The sequence below is a fragment of the Bufo gargarizans genome, chromosome 3 (assembly GCF_014858855.1).
Source record: "Bufo gargarizans isolate SCDJY-AF-19 chromosome 3, ASM1485885v1, whole genome shotgun sequence".
NCBI classification, from domain to species: domain Eukaryota; kingdom Metazoa; phylum Chordata; class Amphibia; order Anura; family Bufonidae; genus Bufo; species Bufo gargarizans.
In genome coordinates this window covers 620,946,341-620,966,623 of record NC_058082.1, presented here as the reverse complement: position 1 = coordinate 620,966,623, position 20,283 = coordinate 620,946,341, and the positions used below count along the sequence as shown (strand labels likewise).

The 20,283-nt window shown below is 40.8% G+C and overlaps 1 protein-coding gene across 13 annotated transcripts in view; it reads right to left on the bottom strand.

The window, feature by feature from the left end:
- ROBO2 (roundabout guidance receptor 2) overlaps positions 1-20,283 on the bottom strand; it is a 432,244-nt gene that overhangs the window by 111,057 nt on the left and 300,904 nt on the right. For all 13 annotated transcript variants that reach the window (XM_044284544.1, XM_044284545.1, XM_044284552.1 and 10 more), the window contains 2 exons: positions 14,280-14,404; positions 6,094-6,262 (listed from right to left, as the gene is read on the bottom strand). In XM_044284544.1, the coding sequence (XP_044140479.1) occupies positions 6,094-6,262; positions 14,280-14,404 (294 nt within the window). The remainder of the gene's footprint in view (positions 1-6,093; positions 6,263-14,279; positions 14,405-20,283) is intronic.

Sequence of the window (20,283 nt, the reverse complement as noted above, 5' to 3'; positions counted from 1 at the left end):
TTACTGGAGAAAAAGGAAAACAATTTTTGAGATAAATCTGAATTCAAAATATGCTCGCTGTCCAAATTAGGAGTGAGTGGTGTAAAAATGCTAAATATCACAAACCTTTTGTGCAAATCAGCCCAAAAAGTTGCAAAGTTCTATTTGAAGCCAGAATTGTGGAGCTGAGGGCTTGATTAATTCCCACTATGTTTTTTATATTATATGCTTTTGGATTTTAATACTTTTACTCCATCACTTTTAGGGTTCATGCACACGAACATATTTTGTTTCCATGTCCGTTACTTTTTTTGTGCGGCCCAGTTGCGGAACCATTCCTTGCAGTGGGGCCGCAAAAAAAAATGACATTCCGTTTCTGTATGTCCGTTCCGCGAAAGAATAGAACATGTCCTAATCTTGTCTGCATTACGGACAAGAAAAGGACTGTTTTATCAGGGGCCAGCTCTTCCGTTCCGCAAAATACGGAATGCACACGGACGTCATCCGTATTTTTTGCAGATCTGTGTTTTGCGGATCGCGTGCACCAGCCCTTAAGCTGACATTGTTCTAATGGATTGGTGGCCTGCCCAAACGAGACAAATTCCACCATACGCTTGTGCACAACATTTTATTATATGCTGCAAACTTTGATTAACCATGCACTCTGTCCAACGATAATTTTGAATATTATACGACATACCCTACCAGGATAGGATGAATGCAAATCCGCAAAATGTAATCAGCTTTGTCTATGAATAATTCTGCTAATAAACAGTCGTTCTGGCCGGACCATAAATATACATAATGCACCATTTTAACTAGTTAAACAATGCAGAGCCATTAACCGGCCGGTAGATTAAAACAAAAAATAAAAATAAGATGCATTACGAGCGCTCGATGGATATTTATGCAAATATCATTGCGGGTAATTACGGTAAATGTAATCGTTTGGCTTTTTGAGTACTTTAAAAGTTAAAGGAAGCATGAAAAACGGCATAAATTAAACGCCCCCTCCCCGACGTTGAAAATCCCGCAGTGATATAATCTCGGCTGAATTGCAGTCATGGGTGCATTGTTACAGATGCACTGCATCCTTTTACTAGCTGCACAAAAGAATTTCTCATCACGGGTATCCTTGAACCCAGCTTGGTCCTTGCAGTAAATCTACGGCGTACCAGCAGGTGCTGCCATTAACAGAATGGTCTGGGAGCCAATGTTTATCTCCTGTGTTTGTTCCAATCACAGCTCCTGCCCCGAGTCACCTCCGTGCCACAGACAGATATTGAAAAATATTGTCGTCCTGTTAATTGAGGAGACCTTTTAATCTGAGCGGTAATTCCGACTGCACAAAAATGCATCATTTTGTCAGAGAGCGCAGAAGCAATTAGAGCATCTGTTAGTAAAATGCAAACACCAGGAGGAAGGTAATTCTCTGCTGATGTGCTATGATATCCATGAACACTGCCCCGAAATGTAGTCTTAGGCCTCATGCACACGACCGTAACCGTTTTGCAGTCCGCAATTCGCAGATCCCGACTCGAGTGCATGACGCCAGCTCTTTTTTAACTCCTGTAAAAATGTCCTATCCTTACCTGTGAGAATAGGACATGTCCGCGGGGCCACGGAATGGACATATGGATGTAGACAGGTGTGTTGTTCGCATCTTTTGCAGCCTCAAAATGAATGGGTCTTATTCCGCTCCGCAATGATTTCAGATGGGATGCGGACCAAACATACGGCCGTCTGTATGTCTGTTTTGGTAAATGGTTGCATTTCCCATGAAATAACAATATTTGAGCATCTTTTACTAAACCAGTAGCATGTGCCATTCCGTTGTGTTTCCTCTTAGAAGATAATGAGTAAATTGACAACGGGATGTTACTCCCTGTGAGGGGGGGGGGTCCCTAGACGGTCTGACATGATAGCAGTGACTGGGTGGCAAGAGACTCCACAGAGACTCGCCCCCTAACTGGTAACTTCCAGTTATTAAGTTATTCACAAACTTCTAACTGGAATAATAGAGGAACAGCACAATGCAGAAGTCTATGAAAATATGTTTCATGATGTTTTTATTAAAAGATGTTCCAAGCTTGTAAATTTCCTGGAGAATAAAATTTGTTACTAAAACAGACATGTCAGGGGTGATGATAGGTCCTTTTTAATAAAAATTGACAATTTAAAGGGTGCACAGAGTGGCTTGGACCCGCCCTCAGTGCACTTAACAAATTATCTTTAAAATGTTTTACATTTTAACATATACTATACCAAAGATCTATAGAAGAGTTGTATGCGAAGAGAAAAATGTCTTCTTTGTGCCACTCTTGTCAATGGGTTGTGTAAAAAATAATAAAATGGAGCTAAGGTTCTTTCAAATGATTAGGGTCTGAGCCGCAATGTCAGACGCAGCCTAAAGATACAGGTGGCGCTGTCTGGGAAGAGGTGCCATTGTTTTCTAATATTGACCAAACCTTTCAATTTATGTCATGACTAGAGATGAGTGAAGTGTGCAACAATAAAATTTGGCTGCTTCGTCGAATAAAAAAAAAAAAATCCGCTTTGCAGCGAATGACTTCGTCACGTAGCGCATTTCTTTTAAGTAGTGGGTGCAATGACAGGGAGCGGCATCTGATATAAATAACAGCGTGTCAAATTAAAAAGAAAAAAAAAATCATACTTACTTCATCCATTTGCTTGTGGTGTGGTGATGTCATACGTCACTGCGCACAGGATTTCGTGCAAGATCTTCAAGCAAGATGGCGGCAGCCGACCAGTCACAAGCAAATGGATCAAGTAAGTATGATTTAAATTTTTTAATTTTTTTACACTATTTCAGATAAAATCGATTCGCTACCACGAAGCATGAGTAAATTCGGCTTCGTGGCGGATTTAATTTATCCTGAAATTCTGATCACTTTGATTCGCTCAGCACTAGTTATGGCATTATGATTAGTAGGGGTCTGACCTCTAGAACCCCTGACAATTCAAGTGGATGTGGCTGGAAGAATTAGTGTAATAGGAACATGGAGAAACCATACATCTTAAAGGGGTTGTCCTAGTGTTTAATACTGATGATCTAGCCTCAAGATAGGTCACCAGTATGTGATCGGTGGAGCTCCGACTCCTGGGACCCCTGCAGATCATCTCACCAAGCACAGCTCCGTACATTGTATAGTGGCTGTGCTTGGTAATGCAGCTCACCCCCATTCACTTGTATGGGACTGAGAAGTGCCCACACCATGTGACCAACTGACCACAAGGCTTACGGGGCACCACCGTCTTTCCAGCAGATTGGTGGGGTCATCAGATACTGATGACCTGTCCTGAGGAAACACTTGGATAACCCCTTTAAGTACCATAGCAGCACCTTCATATTAAGGATTATCAGGGTCCTGGTTCACACCGACCCACAAGTGAGGACCAATGGTATCACCTAAAATTGTGCACAAACTATACCCCTTTAATAGATAAAATGCATAAAACATTATATAAGAACCCCTTCTGGTCAAAGTAGGTATCACACTCACACATAAGCCTACTATTATAGCAATATTGCTGATGTATAGTCTTGTGTACACGCAGTCTTACCCTCAAGGTTCAAAGGGTTCGGATGAGATATAGAGAATGTGAAGAAAACAATTTAATAAACGTGGGGAAAAAGTATCTTTAAAATAAAAGAACATTACCAACCGTGAATTTATAAACTAAGATTTAAGAAAACCCCCAAAATTATATAAACCAAATAAATGTTATATAGTAAGATCAAACGCCTGTTTGAAAAGTAACAGTGCACGTCTGAATGAGAGAAGACTGGGAATCATTTTCAGGGCCAGAGGTAGGTGGTTCCAAAATCTGGCCCCTTGAGCCGAAAAAGGATCTACATCCACGTCTGATCTTGTTAACTTGCGGGATGTTAAAATTCGCAGAGTTACTAGACCTCAATGTCCTCAACGGGGCGTACCTGGTAAATTTATGTTGCAGGTACAAGGGCCCCACACCATGGAATACCCTATGCATTAAGCATCCAATCTTGAACATCACCTGTTGTTGGACGGGGAGCCAGTGCAAGGCATTAAGAGAGGGAGTGATATGCTCTCTGCGGGCAACACCCATTAGGAGCCTTGCTGCGGCATTCTGCACAAGTTGAACTCTATACAAGTTCTTCTTAGGGAGTCCTATGTACAAGGCATTACAATAGTCCAACTGACTGCTGATCGTTGCTCCGACCAAGGCTTTCCTGAGCGGGAATTTGATGTATTTTAAAATCCTCCCCGGAAGTTTCAGCTGGTAGTGGCAGGTACTAACCACCTGATTTATCTGAGGGGCCAGGGTTAATCAGGAGTCCAAGACCACTTCCAAGTCCCTGACAGGGACAGGTCCAAAAGACAATGGCCATTGGGGTGCTAGGGGTGTAATTTTCTGGTCACTGAATGTAATACATTCAGTTTTGGTGCCATTAAGCTTTAGATAATTGGCACTCATCCTGTGATCGATCTCCAAGAGACATCCGGCCAGATCGACTTAATCAACTGTTCCTTTGGCAAGCCTAAAGTACAGTTGTGTATCATCTGCATAAACATGAAACTGAAGATTGTGGCTCCTGATGATGTCGGCCAATGGTCTCAGATAGATTTTGAACAAGACTGGGGATAGTGCCGAGCCTTGTGTTACTCCACAGGACAGTGAGAGATCGGTTGAGTGAAATACCCCCAGCTTCACTCATTTTACCCTGTCCTGGAGAACTAAAACCATCCATGCCAAGGTCTTTCCATCTAATCCGGCTACCACTTTCAACCGGTTCAATAACACTTGATGGTCAATAGTGTCAAAAGCGGATGATAGGTCCAGAAGGACTAGGACCATGGAATCGTTCTGGTCTAATGCCATCAGTAGATCATCCTGGACATTGACCAGAGCGGTCTCAGTACCACTTCCGGGTCGGAATCCTGACTGGAAGTCGTCAAAAATGTGGTTGGCCTCCAGATATCCCTGCAGTTGTGCAACAACCTCCCTCTCGCCTATCTTTGCAACGAACGGCAGTCCCGAAATCGTTCTAAGGTTACTCAGATCGGTCACAAATAGCGCCGGTTTCTTAGGCAGAGGTGTTCCACTGCCTGCTTCAGAATAGCCGGCACCTGACCGCTGGAAAAGGAACTATTCATAATGTCTCAAATGTATGATGCCATTGTAACTTCGGCGGACGTCACCACGGCCGCCGGGCATGGGTCTAGAGGCGAGGAGGAGGATCTAAGAGCTCCAATGATTTCAATTGTTTTCTCCTCAGAGATGGGCTAAAATTCTGTGAAGGAATAGGGTAAGGTTGAAAATGAAGAAGAAAGTGTATCGTCCGTCCTATGAACCGTTGGGATATTGTCCCTAAGTTTCAGAATTTTTTCAGCAAAGTAGTCGTTGCAATCTTACATCTAGGATTGGCTAGTTCTTTAGCCACTTTGAAAGGTTCTCTGGAGTTGTTAGCCGCATTGCCTATTTTATTTGAGTAGTATGTTCTTTTGGTAGTTTTAATATTATCTCTGTACTTTCTCATACTTATTTTGTATTTAATTTTGGTGTCTTCTATGGGATTTTTTTCCCAGGCCCTTTCAAGGGCTCTGGTAGTCTTTTCACCCTCTCTTAATTCAGCAGTGAACCAAGGCGGGTTTTAATTAGGGGGACGAGGTTGCTGTTTATGTTTCATAGGTGCTAAGGTGTTTAGTGTAGCCTCTATGTAATCATTAAAAGCTGTTAATCATTAAAAGCATATTTACTGTAAAATTGTTGTAAATATACTATTCATATCCTAAAATGTTTCTTACTCCATAAGACACTCAACTTCCAAACCTTCCTTGCACTCGTCCAAATGCACATTCGTAGAAAATAATCTATTATGTGGACTTTAATAGCAGAGTTGGAACAGAAATTTGACATTAATTATCAAAACAAGACCCCAAATGTTAAGGGACAGTACGCCGACACGGTTTAATCTGTTCTGTATATAATGTGCAGTCACCATATCATTTCCAGCAGAGATGGCAGGAATGGACATACTGCACTCGATGAGATTTCTTTTTCTTACAGGTCACGGACGCTCACAGATTGACAGCAACCATGTAAACTCACCGTCAGTCACTTCCAGCTGGGCTTTTGCCAATATGCTTCCAGCTACTGTCAAAGCCTGGCAAATGTAGTAGCCGGCATCTGAACGCTGGATGTTGGCGATGGTTAGGTCTCCAGTTGGGGACACTGAATATCTACTGTTGGGTTGTGGTTGATTTGGGAAAAGCAGATTCTATGGAAAATCACAGAAAAACAAAGGGAGAATTATCCAAGTGTATAAAACAATGTCAGCTCATTTAATACTTCAGACTGTAAATTTAATTGAAAACATCAATATTTGTGGGAAAGTAATAATTTGTGTAACATTTGCAAGCATCTGCTGCTCTCCAATTGTTCTCATAAGATGAAACATATGTTTATTTGGAGAGAAGACAATTTTACTATTTCTTGGTTCATTTATTGATCAAGGGAAAATGTTTCATATTAACTGCTCAATTTGAATTCATTATCTTAGTTTAGTTCATTTATTTGCAGCACAATGAGTTTAGTATCTATCTATGTATCTATCTATGTATCTATCTATCTATCTATCTATCTATCTGTCTGTCTCTCTTTATCTATGTATCTGTCCATCCGTCAGTCTATCAATTATCTATCTATCTGTCTGTCTGTCTGTCTCTCATTATCTATGTATCTGTCCATCTGTCAGTCTATCTATCAATTATCTATCTATCTATCTATCTATCTATCTGTCTGTCTGTCTATCTATCTATCTTTTCTACTTCCTATCCAGGGCCGGTGCTATAATAAGGCAGACCAAGCGGCTGCCTTAGGGCGCAGAGACGAGGGGGGGAGGAATGAAACTTTTTTTTTTTAATACTCTGTATTTTTTTGCGAATACTAATGAAGCGCTTCCATTTTGGAATCGCTTCATTAGTACCGGAGGACCGGGAAGCGGTGAAGGATCTGTACTCACCGCTTTCTGGCCCTTCGCTTGGCTGTCTGCTGTGCAGGGCTGCGCACCATGTGACCTCACTGTGCGCAGTCTTCACAGTTGACAGCCGAGTAACCAGGAGGAAGAGTGAGGAGCGGCGACGTCCAGGAGCAGGAGAGGTAAGTAATTTTTTTTATTTTATTTGCGCTGATGGCTGACATGGGGGGGCATGATTGATGGCAGGCATAATGGCTGACATGGGGGCATAATGGCTGACATGGGGGCATGATGGCTGACATGGGGGCATGATGCTGACATGGGGGCATGATGGCTGACATGGGGGCATGATGGCTAACATGGGGGCATGATAGCTGACATGGGGGGCATGATGGCTGACATGGGGGCATGATGGCTGACATGAGGGGCTGATCTAAGGCATTGGAGGTCTGATCTGAGGTCTGATTAACATTGGGGGGTCTGATTGCTGGTCTGACCTCAGGTGTAATAGAAAATATTTTTTTCTTATTACCCTCCTTTAAAACCTAGGTGCGTCTTATTGGCCAGTGTGTCTTAGAGGGTGAAAAATACGGTCCTCAAACCAGCGATTGTCTGAAGCAGAGAGAAGATACCAGGACTACACAGAGGAGAAGCCAGCTGCTGCAGACAGGACCAGGGCCAGGTGAGCTGCGAGGGGGGGGCCAAAATGTAGCTTCGCTTGTGTTGGCAAAAATCCTTGCACCGGCCCCATTTTTATCTCATATCTAATTCCTTACCATTCCTCTCTACCTCCTATCCTTCCTCCTTCCTTCCCTTTCGTCCTTCATTCTTCCCTCTCTCCCTCAATTTCTCTTTCTTTACCTTCCTCCTTTCTGTCTATCAATGTAATTCCTATGCCTTATCTATGTCATCTCCCTTCCTCCTCTTCCTCTCTCCCATCCTCATCCCATCCTCTATTCATCCATATCTATCTATCTATCTATCTATCTATCCATCCATGTCATATTTATGTGATTTCCCTTACTCCTCCTTTCTTTCTTTCTTTCTTTCTTTCTTTCTTTCTTTCTTTCTTTCTTTCTTTCTTTCTTTCTTTCTTTCTTTCTTTCTTTCTTTCTTTCTTTCTTTCTTTCTCTATCTATCTATCTATCTATCTATCCTTCTATCTACACCACCATATCTATGGTTTGCATATCAGGCAGAGATGAGTTCCGACAATCCTGCAACATTTACATGAAAGTCAGAAAAAAAAGTGTGATAAAAGCAAAGAATTATTAGAACATCCAGCCGTAAATTACTTCTTTATACAACGATGATTAACTGAAATAATAATTAACCTAAATAAGTGACTATTTCCTCATAAGAGTAATTATTTTATACATTCATTAAATTATAAGAGCACTTAATGGAAATGTTACCAAACATAGAACCACATCTTGCATATAAACTCATTCAGTGGTCTGCAAGATTTGAAATATAAATTGCAAGCAACAGGCTAACATGATATGATAGGAATTGTAGTTGCACAGAGGATGGGGATCCAGCTGTAATGTAAAAAATAGTATGTACCGAACTTTAAACAATCAAATAAGAGTTTCATGTGTTACCATAAGGCCATGTACACACAGCAGACTCATGTGAGCTGTATGGCAGCACAAGGAGTCCCTGCATCAGCACCCTGAATTAAAGATGACCAAATCAATTTAGAATTCTATAAAAATAAAAAATAAATTAAAAGACAGAAGCACATAATACTCATGTTACAAGAGACATGAAAACCAGTTTTCTTTCCAAAAAGACAGAATAAAAGGAAATTGGGTGCCCCACACCAGCAGAAGTAAAATAGCTATCTAAAATCCCTGCTTAGCCAGAATGTAAAGCATAACTTTGTTAATAGCTAAGTCAGCCTCCCATCTACAAATACAGTAGCTCTTTCTGGGTGATTTCCCTTTATCAGAGCAGAAAAGAGAAAACTGGCTTAGCTAGCTGAGAGGCTTTTGTTGGGGTCTACTCTTTCCCATTAGTATTATTGTACGCCAGACAACACTGGCCTGAGTTCATGCTGGGTTCATGCATATCTTTCCAGAAACTCAAAGATATACAAATTGGCTTTCCTTCCAAAAGGAAAAAAAAAGTCAAACCTCTCTGATGTCAGAAGAAGTAACTTGCATATATTTTTATTTCCAAAAACCCAGAAAAGTGTTGCTTGCCTACAATACTTTTCATGCATACTAGGCGCTCTCCATAATGAGAAAGAGTATTCCCCCAGATCCCAATAAGGCCTCTCAGCTACCTAAAGCAATGTCTGCTGCTCTGAAAGAGTATTTGCAGATGAGATGCTGACTTACATACTGGCAAAATATGCTTTACAGCGATCAAGAGAATGCCAAGAGTGTGCAAAGCAGTAATCAAAGCAAAAGGTGGCTACTTTGAAGAACCTAGAATATGACATATTTTCAGTTGTTTCACACTTTTTTGTTATGTATATAATTCCACATGTGTTAATTCATCGTTTTGATGCCTTCAGTGTGAATCTACAATTTTCATAGTCATGAAAATAAAGAAAACTCTTTGAATGAGAAGGTGTGTCCAAACTTTTGGTCTGTACTGTATGTCCGAATCAATATAACAAAAAATCCTGGTGAACTGGAACCGAAATGAAATTCAAGAAATTCGTTCATCTGTACCCTTAACGTTATTGTTTGGTCCTCCGTGCAGCATACAATAGAGAAGGTTTTTATTCCTGCAGTTCTATGGACGCCGTATCACAGCTCATTATAATTCTGAGTTTACAGAAAGCCCCAATACAACCACGTTCATGAGGCCTAATGGGCATGCTAAGTAACTAGAGAATTTCTCTTTCATTTCCCCAAAAATTGATAATGAAATTAAATTGTGACCAAATAGTTCATTCGCCCCTTACAATGAATCACTGTTATATAAGACCAATAGACGCGTATAACATTGAGTATTAACGCCGTTCAATTAAGCTAAATGGCTTTTATCCTCTAAATAATGTGATAGGTTAATTAGACGATCTTCTCCTTATAATGAAGTGATGGATGTCCACTTTACAAGATTCACGTGTGCCACTACAAAGCCACTTAGCATAAACATTAGCCCATGCTGCCGAATGGAAGCTGACTCTGCATAGCTTATTGTCATCCCGGGATCCTGACTTCACCAATCCCCATTAATACAGAATTATGGAACTCACTGGAGATGGTAACTCAGTTATAGCTTTCCATTGAAGGCTGTAGAGCAGTAAGTAAAGGAGGAGGAGGAACCTTTGGTAAAGCTAGATGGATCTAATACGGCATTGCTTACTCCCATTTACTTCAATGAGACTGAGTGGCAATATCAACTGCATCCCAGAAGTGAGGTTGGAGATGTTTGTGGAAAAGAAGCAGACCTCATTTATCTGATCACAGGTGACCCCTTTAAATTGTGATGTCATAATATAATTAGGGATTAGCGAATCGACTTTGGCTAAAACATTCGAAGTCGATTCGCATGAAACTTCGTTCTAATACTGTACAGAGCAGGAGCATCGTACAGTATTAGAATGTATCGTCTCCGATGAGCAGAAGTTATTACTTCGCAAAGTCTCGCGAAACTTCATAAATGAACTTGTACTGTAAAAAAAACATTTCCCGAACTCGGGTTCGGTTCCAAGTGGAGCTCCTGCTCCGTACAGTATTAGAACAAAGTTTTATGCAAATCGAAATCGACTTTGGATGTTTCATCCGAAGTCGATTCGCTCATCCCTAAATATAATGTTAGTCATAGAAGTGACCCAATAATAACCTATAGGCCTAGAAATAATTTAAAGACTATAGACTGCTGTAAAATTCAATGGTGCTGCTGGGAAGGGCAAAGGAAGAAAGGCTGCTAGGAACTAAGGGGCCTCTTATCTTGGGAAAGAAAATGAGATAATCAGCTAAATTTCAATAAATTTTCCCTTTAAGTCAGACAGTGGCCAAAGCTTGCCCTGGCAATTTTGTTTGTGAACAGTGGCCCCGGAGAGCATTGTTTGGGGAATAGACCCCTACATAATGGGCTTTTGGCTCCCTCCATGGTTTCCTCCCATGCGAGCGCAGACTTCCCTTGTTTATTTACCTGCTTGCCGTTGACAGCGCAGCGGTGAGCAGTGTAATTACAAACCGTGCCATTCATTTCAGTGGGACGGTTTGTTCCTATTCAAGTGTATAGGAAGGAGCCGTCCCATTGAAATGAATGGGACGGTTTAGGTGTAATTACACTGCTCACCGCTGCGCTGTCGACAAACAAGGGAAGGCTACACTCGCACGGAGCGAGGCATTCTCTTCAACTAGCTGATTGGCTGGGGGCGCTGGGTGTCAGACCCCCATCGATCTGATATTAATGACCTACCCTGAGGATAGGTCATCAATAGCAAAGTCCCAGAAAATGCCTTTAACTGGCTTTTAGAGTCTTCCACTATCTAGTTCATATTGCCTCTTTAGAAAGACAATCCTTCATTTTTCCCTACACCAGAGCTGTTACATTGTTTGTCAGGATGGGTTATCATCAGTCAATGACAATCAGCAATATCATATTGATTTTTGGGGGTTTTGATAAAAGATCACATTGCCCTAAATGTTTACGGGAGGTAGTATTTAAAAATGTGTGATAAACTACCCTGTCCTATCATGATCCAGGGGCCATTCTTCATTTCCTTTCAATTGATATTTATTTATTTATTTGTTTGAAATGATACAATGTGTCTGTGTTTGCAAAATAGAAAAATGCAAATAGTGAGTAAACCAGGTACATTATAGAAAAAAACAAGAGGAATCCAAAATTTGATGAGAATATTAACATATAATTATTAGTTGAAAACACACATTTAATAAAAACAGCAGCAATTGGGAGGAGAGCCTGAGGAGGAGTGAGTGGATAAGAGGGAGCAAGACAGAGCACCAAGAAGTCGCTTGGCTTCTGGCTTTATTCAAACAAGTTTGGTGATGTCTTCTAGGTTTTTAGTCAGCATTATCATACTATCAACAGCAAGAATATAACAGTATGCATTGTTATTACTAGGGATAAGCAAACTTGTGTTATCAAGTTTGGAGTACAAGGTTCCGGTTCGGGTTATCTAAGAATTCCGTTATGGATTCCGCTATCCCAGACCATAACTTATTGTCCGGGGTAGCGGAATCCGTAACAGAATTCTTAGATAATCCAAACCTTGTACGTCAAGCTTGAAAACACAAGTTCGCTCAACACTAGTTATTACTATTAAGTCGGAAACCTGAAGTCAATGGGATGTATCAATGTCTGTTTGGATCTTTTGGAAATGCACTGAGACATGAAGCTATTACAAATGCGAACCGTCTACAAGGCTATGGCCAAGGGAGCTGGCGTAGATTTAGGTCGGCGGTGGATGTGCCTAAGTTATGTAGAGGCCGGCGACTTTACATAACTTAGGCGCATCATTCGCCAGTGCAAGTGGTATTAAGACCGGCATCTAAAATACTGGTCTTAATAAATGAAACCATACATGTTTTTATTGTGCAACAAAATAAAGAACAGGCAAAGCCAATTTAAAATGGACTTCTATTCCACTATCTGACGGCACTTCATCCCATTGAGCCTACCTTTACAGAGCTAATTCTATATATATATATATACAGTCATGTGAAAAAATTAGGACACCCTTTGAAAGCATGTGGTTTTTTGTAACATTTTTAATAAAAGGTTATTTCATCTCCGTTTCAACAATACAGAGAGATTAAAGTAATCGAACTAAACAAAGAAAACTGAAGAAAAGTCTTTTCAAGATCTTCTGTAAATGTCATTCTACAAAAATGCCTATTCTAACTGAGGAAAAAGATAGGACACCCTTGCCCCTAATAGCGAGTGTTACCTCCTTTGGCTGAAATAACTGCAGTGAGACGGTTCTTGTAGCCATCTACCAGTCTTCGACATCGGTCTGAGGAAATTTTACCCCACTCCTCAATGCAGAACTTTTTCAGCTGTGAGATGTTTGAGGGGTTTCTTGCACGTACAGCCCTTTTCAAGTCACCCCACAGCATCTCAATGGGATTCAAATCTGGACTTTGACTTGGCCATTCCAGTACTCTCCATTTCTTCTTTTTCAGCCAATCTTTGGTTGATTTACTAGTATGTTTTGGGTCATTGTCATGTTGCATGGTCGAGTTCCGCTTCAGCTTTAATTTTCTAACTGATGGTCTCACATGTTCTTCAAGCACCTTCTGATACACAGTAGAATTCATCGTGGATTCTATGATGGTGAGCTGACCAGGTCCTGCTGCAGCAAAGCAGCCCCAAACCATGACACTTCCACCTCCATGCTTCACAGTTGGTATGAGGTTCTTTTCTTGGAATGCTGTGTTTGGTTTACGCCAAACATGTCCTCTGCTGTTGTGTCCAAATAATTCAATTTTGGACTCATCTGTCCAAAGAACATTATTCCAGAAGTCCTGGTCTTTGTCAACTTTATATCTGGCAAATGTCAGTCTGGCCTCGATGTTTCTCTTGGAAAGCAAAGGTTTCCTCCTTGCACACCTCCCATGCAAGTTAAACTTGTACAGTCTCTTTCTGATTGTAGAGGCATGTACTTCTACATCAACAGTAGCCAGAGCCTGCTGTAGTTCTCGAGATGACACTTTAGGGTTTTTGGAGACCTCTTTTAGCATCTTGCGGTCTGCTCTTGGGGTGAACTTGCTGGGGCGACCAGTCCTGGGCATGTTGGCAGTTGTTTTGAAAGCCCTCCACTTGTAGACTATCTTCCGGACAGTGGAATGGCTGATTTCAAAATCTTTTGAGATCTTTTTAAATCCCTTCCCAGACTCATAGGCTGCTACAATCTTTTTCTGAAGTCCTCTGACAGCTCTTTTGCTCTCACCATGGTGCTCACTCTCACTTCAACAGTCAGGAGCACACCAAACTAAATGTCTGAGGTTTAAATAGGGCAAGCCTCATTCAACATGCAGAGTAACGATCTACTAATTATGTGCACCTGGTGTGATATACCTGTGTGAGATCTGAGCCAATTTAAGAGGGAATACATGTGAGGGTGTCCTATCTTTTTCCTCAGTTAGAATAGGCATTTTTGTAGAATGACATTTACAGAAGATCTTGAAAAGACTTTTCTTCAGTTTTCTTTGTTTAGTTGGATTACTTTAATCTCTCTGTATTGTTGAGACGGAGATGAAATAACCTTTTATTAAAAATGTTACAAAAAACCACATGCTTTCAAAGGGTGTCCTAATTTTTTCACATGACTGTATATATATATTCAAGAAGCCATTCTAAGTCCACAAGATGAGTCCTTTACCTGACTTCCTTCCTTCTGCCAGAAAACAGCAGGTTGAGGATTTCCTTTCGTTTCACAAGGGAATGTCACCGTCCGTCCTTGAGCTACGATCTGGTCGCGTGGTCTCACCACAAATTGAGGAGGAGCTGGAAATATACAAAAAGTTCCAGTTGGAATATCTTGACTTCAAGTTGCAAATTTACACCATGTAATTAAGTGTACATAAATACAAAGTTTACTGCTAGTCTCAAACTTCTATGGTCTCTGTTTCTCCTTGAGGAGACTGCAAGAACTGGCAAAGGGACTATTACAGGCAAGCCAATGCTCCCTGGGGAAAAGGTATAGGCAAATCAGCTCTTGGAAGAGAACTAATCTGCACTGAACTCTATTGATGTTTTAATTGTCTAGCTACTGAAATTTACAGTACTTTGTCCAGCCCTGTAAAAGTATGCCCTTTGTCGACCAAAATGGTGAAAAGCTATGTCTATTGTGAATGAAAAAGGCTCTCTTTGCATCAGACATAGTAGAGCTGAGTTTTTCACTTGACACTACTCATAATGTACTCACAATACGTTGCCGGTGGTTTTTGCAGGTAAACACAAAATTAGCAAAAATGCATCCCCAAAGAGTTATTTGACAAGTTCAGCTCTGCTATATCTGTACTGTGCATATTATTTTCAGTACATGAATGTGGTATTGATTTTTTTAGTCTATAATGTATTGACAGTTTGAACATTAATATGCCCTCCCCCCAAATGGGACTCTCACCCCACCATAGGTCTATGAATGCAGCACTGGACAAATTACCTTTCATCTTTTCATATCACTGCTCCCTTGCTATAATCAGTTAGCGCAGACTTCAATCAATGTCATGCATAAGCACTGTTATGCTAATATCAGCATTGGAGGGCGAGTGGGACGATATGGAAATCAGCATGTAGAACATGAATGCAAAGCACAGGCCATGTGTAAGGTGGGCTTTCAAATGTGCGGATGAAAGACCTCAAGGTTAATCACCTCATTTTTAGAGCTGGTACAATGGCGCTCTCAGACCGGATAAAATACGAGATAATGAAGAAGCATTTAAAAGTATTAGACTAAAGTAGTGGAATGCAAATGGATCTTTTTTTTGCCCTTCACTATGTTGTTTAGCTAACTTTATACAGTACTTTATGCTGTATTCATAACCTTAAAGGACAAATGTGAAAAAAAAGTGATTTTATGTGAGACCATCACAGGCTTTGTGCTTGAAAAATAGATGCCTCTGGCAATAGATAACATTAAGCAACCTCAGAATACCAAGATCATGCTAAAGCAAAGAACAGAAATATGTACATTTTTATTTTATCTTTATATGAATAATGAATTAACTTCTTTATGTCTTTTGAACAATCAGTCTAGGGTGCTGTATACTGTACCCAGACCCTCTACTTAAAGGGGTTGTCCCACGAAAAATATTCTACAGTTTTCAAACCAGCACCTGGATCTGAATACTTTTGTAATTGCATGTAAATTAAAATTTAGTCTAGCCACTGAGTTATTCAATAAAATGTATCTGTATAGCGCCACTTGCTATTTTTTTTCCCTTATTTCTTTGACCTGCTCCCTTTCATTCTTCAACTGCCTCCTGAGCTGTGATAGGGAGAGCTGAGACACGCCCCCTGAGCTGTGATAGTAAGAGCATGGACACGCCCCCTGAGCTGCAGCAGAAAAGACACTCCCCCTTAGCTTTCAGCTTGATGCACAGTAAATCTAGCAGAGCAGTAAATTAGAATATCTCTGGATCCATGTGAGGCACAGGGCTGGTTGTAGGTTTGTTAGAAAGAGATTGTTATTTACTATATGATGACCGATTGTAATTTTTTACATCACTCATAGGAGAACCCCTTTAAGACCAGCAGACCAGTAATATAGTCCAAATGTATCAACCATATTATGGTTCTACTGAACCACACTTCAGCTGGCCTACACAAGTCTTTTGCCGACTGGACCTCTGAGAATGGCAGGTTGGGCCAACACTAATGTGTTTGAGAGTCTCCCAACTCTCCCCCAACAGATGACAAGGATCGGGTGAAATGAATATAATCACCCGATCTTTTCGTTCTCCCGGGAAAGAAGCCACCACCAGAAATGTCCAACAGCGGCTCCAGTCTCCTCATAGAAAACACATACTGTACACGTTCAGCCGAGCTGAACGTTTATGTGTTTGAAGAAGTTTGAGTCAGTAGAGATAGCTGTTGGACAATCAGTTATTCAGCTGGTTTCTATTGAATGTGTATGGGCAGCTTTGGACCACTGAATAACTCTTTGATGATCTACATTTGGTTCAGTAGAAGCCCTGAGGGGTCCAGGTCTATAGAACTGGCCTTCAGGAAATCACACGACAACATTGTTTTGACCTTATAGTCCAAAATATGGATTATTTTTAAATATATGTGAAAAATGACTTTGGTTGCATTCCTCTTTGGTGAACCTCCCTCGGTTTATGAGATAACTGCATTAAAAATAATTTTATTACATGTTGAATACAGAATTTTTTAAATGGCTTCCTCAAGCTATAGGACTTTTTAGACAATGCAGCAGAAAAAACATTCTGCCAACCCATCAGTCGACTTATCAACTGACAGGGCATGGGGGGGGGGGGGGTATGGGAAGCATGGATATGAGAGAAATACAAGATCCAAAAAGAGACTATGAGATATATAGTGTAATGTTCCTAAGATTTCTATGGATGAGAGGTAGGTATATGTTTGATATATTCACACTTATGCTATTTGTTCTGTCTGTATATTCTACGTCAATTGGCAGATGGATCCAAAAATACCATAGGCAGCTTTGAAATGGCAAAATAATTGTTGGAAAAAGGAAGTAAGAACATTTCAATAATAACACTATGCATTTAGGTGTCATGTAAAGTCTACCACCATCCATATGGTCTGTTGAGGTATAGGGGCCTCATATATAGAGGTTTCCGTTCTGGGCCCCTCTTTATGAGTCAGAGTGATCTCTAACCCTGGCGTATCTGTGCTGTCCATGACATGGTCAGCAATTCATTTATGTAGATGTTCCGCAGGGGAAATGCTTGGCCGATTGCAACGTCCACTGCTGATTCCCAGGTGTTTCCAGTGGGGTGGCTTTCTCTGATTTGTACTTGTGCCCTGATATTTTACTTTGGTTTGAATTTACTAATTATTTATAAATTGTTCCTTATTTTCACTCTTTTTATTTGATGAACTCCCAAAAAATGGATTTACAGCTTTACCGTCTACCCCTGGATCTACAATGACAGCAGTTCTGAGATGATAAAGCTCTAAGCATAGTAGGGAATGGGTTGACGTTCCAGGCAGTCACAACATGTATATGTTTTGTCACATCTGATAAATATTTTAGCAGAAGTAAATAATATATCACCATTATTAATGTATTAAACAGGGGGCAACACGCGGCTTTACAAAAGGTTTTCAGCTTTGGTGAAAATTTGTCACTGTCAGCAGCGCAAAGTGATGGATTGGCGACGTGACCTTATACAAAGCGAATTAAAATAGTGTATGTCAACATCCGAGCAGGACGTAATAATCAATAACGTAGCATGGGACAGTTATTAGGAGCCTTGAAAAGCCTCGTTAAGATCTCTTAATCCATTTATCTTTTCAAAGGATAAACATTGTAACAAATATGTCATCAGATCAATATATGGAGAAACGTCCCGGATTAGGAGGGCTTCTATTTAACATGCAGATTGGAGAGCAAATGAATCCACGTGAAAGGGGTGCCCAATACAGAATCCCCCCTCATTTGTTGTATTAGAGCATATGTTGGTTATAGAGGAGGCATCATCATCAGGAACTGTTAGGGTCAAGAGATGGGAAGATTGCAGAGCGCTTTCTGAAATTTATGGATACAATGGACATGCACTGGTTTGAATGGCTGAGGTTGTCTTGGGGGACATGCAATTTGAGTGGAGTTGGAATATTCCCTATGAGAGGGCCCTCACCAGAAAATCTCCCCATGTTCATATGGGGCTAAAAAGTGTAAATCCCTGCCCTGTTTTCCACAATGGGATTTCTATTCCACAGCTTAAATAGTGATATGTTGTGGATTTTCTGAAGAGGAAGGTCCCCGTCAATTTCAACAGGGGCTGTAATCCTTACAGAAATCGGCAACAAAATCTAGACAAAAATCCTCACGCTGAAAGGTTTGCATCAAAATACGCACAAAAATCTGCAGCAAAAGCCGCCCTTGCGGATTTTCTGGTGGATTTTAACTCCACATGTGAAGGCACCCTAGCATTTTAAATAATGCAGTGTTTACCCATGTAGGTGAGGCCCCAGCTAGAGGGGCATATTGACAGAGGCCTAACTTGAAGCTCAGGAGTCCAATGTAAAATGTGTAGTGCCCAACTACCACCTATTGTGTGCCCCTGTTGGATCTTGATGTGCCAGATGGGCCATCAGGTTCTCTCAGTCAGTGGGGCCCAGATGTGGCTGCCACTTCTGCGCCATCCATACTGCAGCTAAGAACGTGCGCCTACCATCCTAAACAAAGTCATGGTGTTCCCTACAGTTGAGTTTACCACGCTGATCATCCTCATAGAGATAAGGCTTATTGGATCTATAGATAAGATACATTTCTCCCAATGCTTGTGGCAGTTTGATGCATTTACATATAGTGAAATCCAAGGCGCCCCTTTGGAGTATGTGCACAGGGGGCATCAGCCTCCTCTACAGAAGATTTAAGGCTTGTTACAACCAAGATTGTTAATAATGATGGTACAGCAGTATTATTTAGCCATTGCATAGCACTGTTATGAGATTATTTCATGTACTTGTTGTTTGTACACTGTTTTGTAATATATGGTGGTGACATTGTTATAGAGGCAACTGTATTTTCCGGCACGGCATATTGATTTAGGCTCCATACTACGAGCCGACCAGTTTTTTTAAATGTTATTTCATGATACTATGCCACAAAATGTCTATTCAATGTGTGTCTATGCTAGGCCACCCAGTGGCTGTGATGTGTATTGCAAGGGTTTTTGCTAGCATGTCACAATATTGTACTGAATAGGCTTCATGAGAAATTGGAATCCTTAACCAGATTCAAGCTCAGGTAAGAATAGGGCATAGGCAGTCCATCTGAGAGAGCAGAACGACCTACAGTAGATATTTACTGTCTTTTTTTTCTCAGTTTAGGGCTCTTTTATGATGTTGGTGGTTATTAGAAATGTTTATTTGTAGCCTTTGTTTCCAACAGAGCAACCAGCTTCATGTGAATGTACAATCCTCATATTTATCATCAAAACTTTCCCTTCTACCTGATGAAATATTTAATTCATGGCGGAACATATGTGCCTGGGGCTGAAGGGCTTAAAACAAATACATTTTCCAAAGCCCTTTTCCAGTCATATTTTATTCAGAGAGGTAAAAGATTCTGCTGTCGACCTCTGGACAGGATGCTTAATTGCTAAATCATTTTAGCTTAGACATTTATGACAATGTTTCCTTAGAATGAATGCATAGGGGAACTATTTCCCCCTTAGCATGGTTTATTAAGCAGTAGAGAAGTTTCATAAACTTTTATTTTTTCTACACGTAGGCAACATCTTGTTCCGAAGGTGAAGTGGATCTGCCCTAACTTCTGTCAAGTTGATGCACAACTACTTGAGGCTGCATTGAACTTTATTTGGAGAAATATCCACAAAGCAAAATAATTCAGTATTAAAGGGGTTGAGTCATCTCAGGTATTGACGGCATATCTCTGGGGATATCGCTTCCACCTCTAGGACCTGATCCAATCTACATAGCATGCAAGGTATGCAATCTCCATTCATTGCTATGGGAGTTCTGAAAATAACCGAGCACGCTTGGCTGTTTGGGGAAATCTCATAGCGGTGAATGAAGAGAGCACTGCGCAAGCGAGGTCACCTCTCCATTTACGGCTATACTACTGATGGCTGAACTGTGGGTGGAAGGACATACAAAGATGCTCTCCATTAACTTTGGGGGCCACATTCTGGAGATAGAAG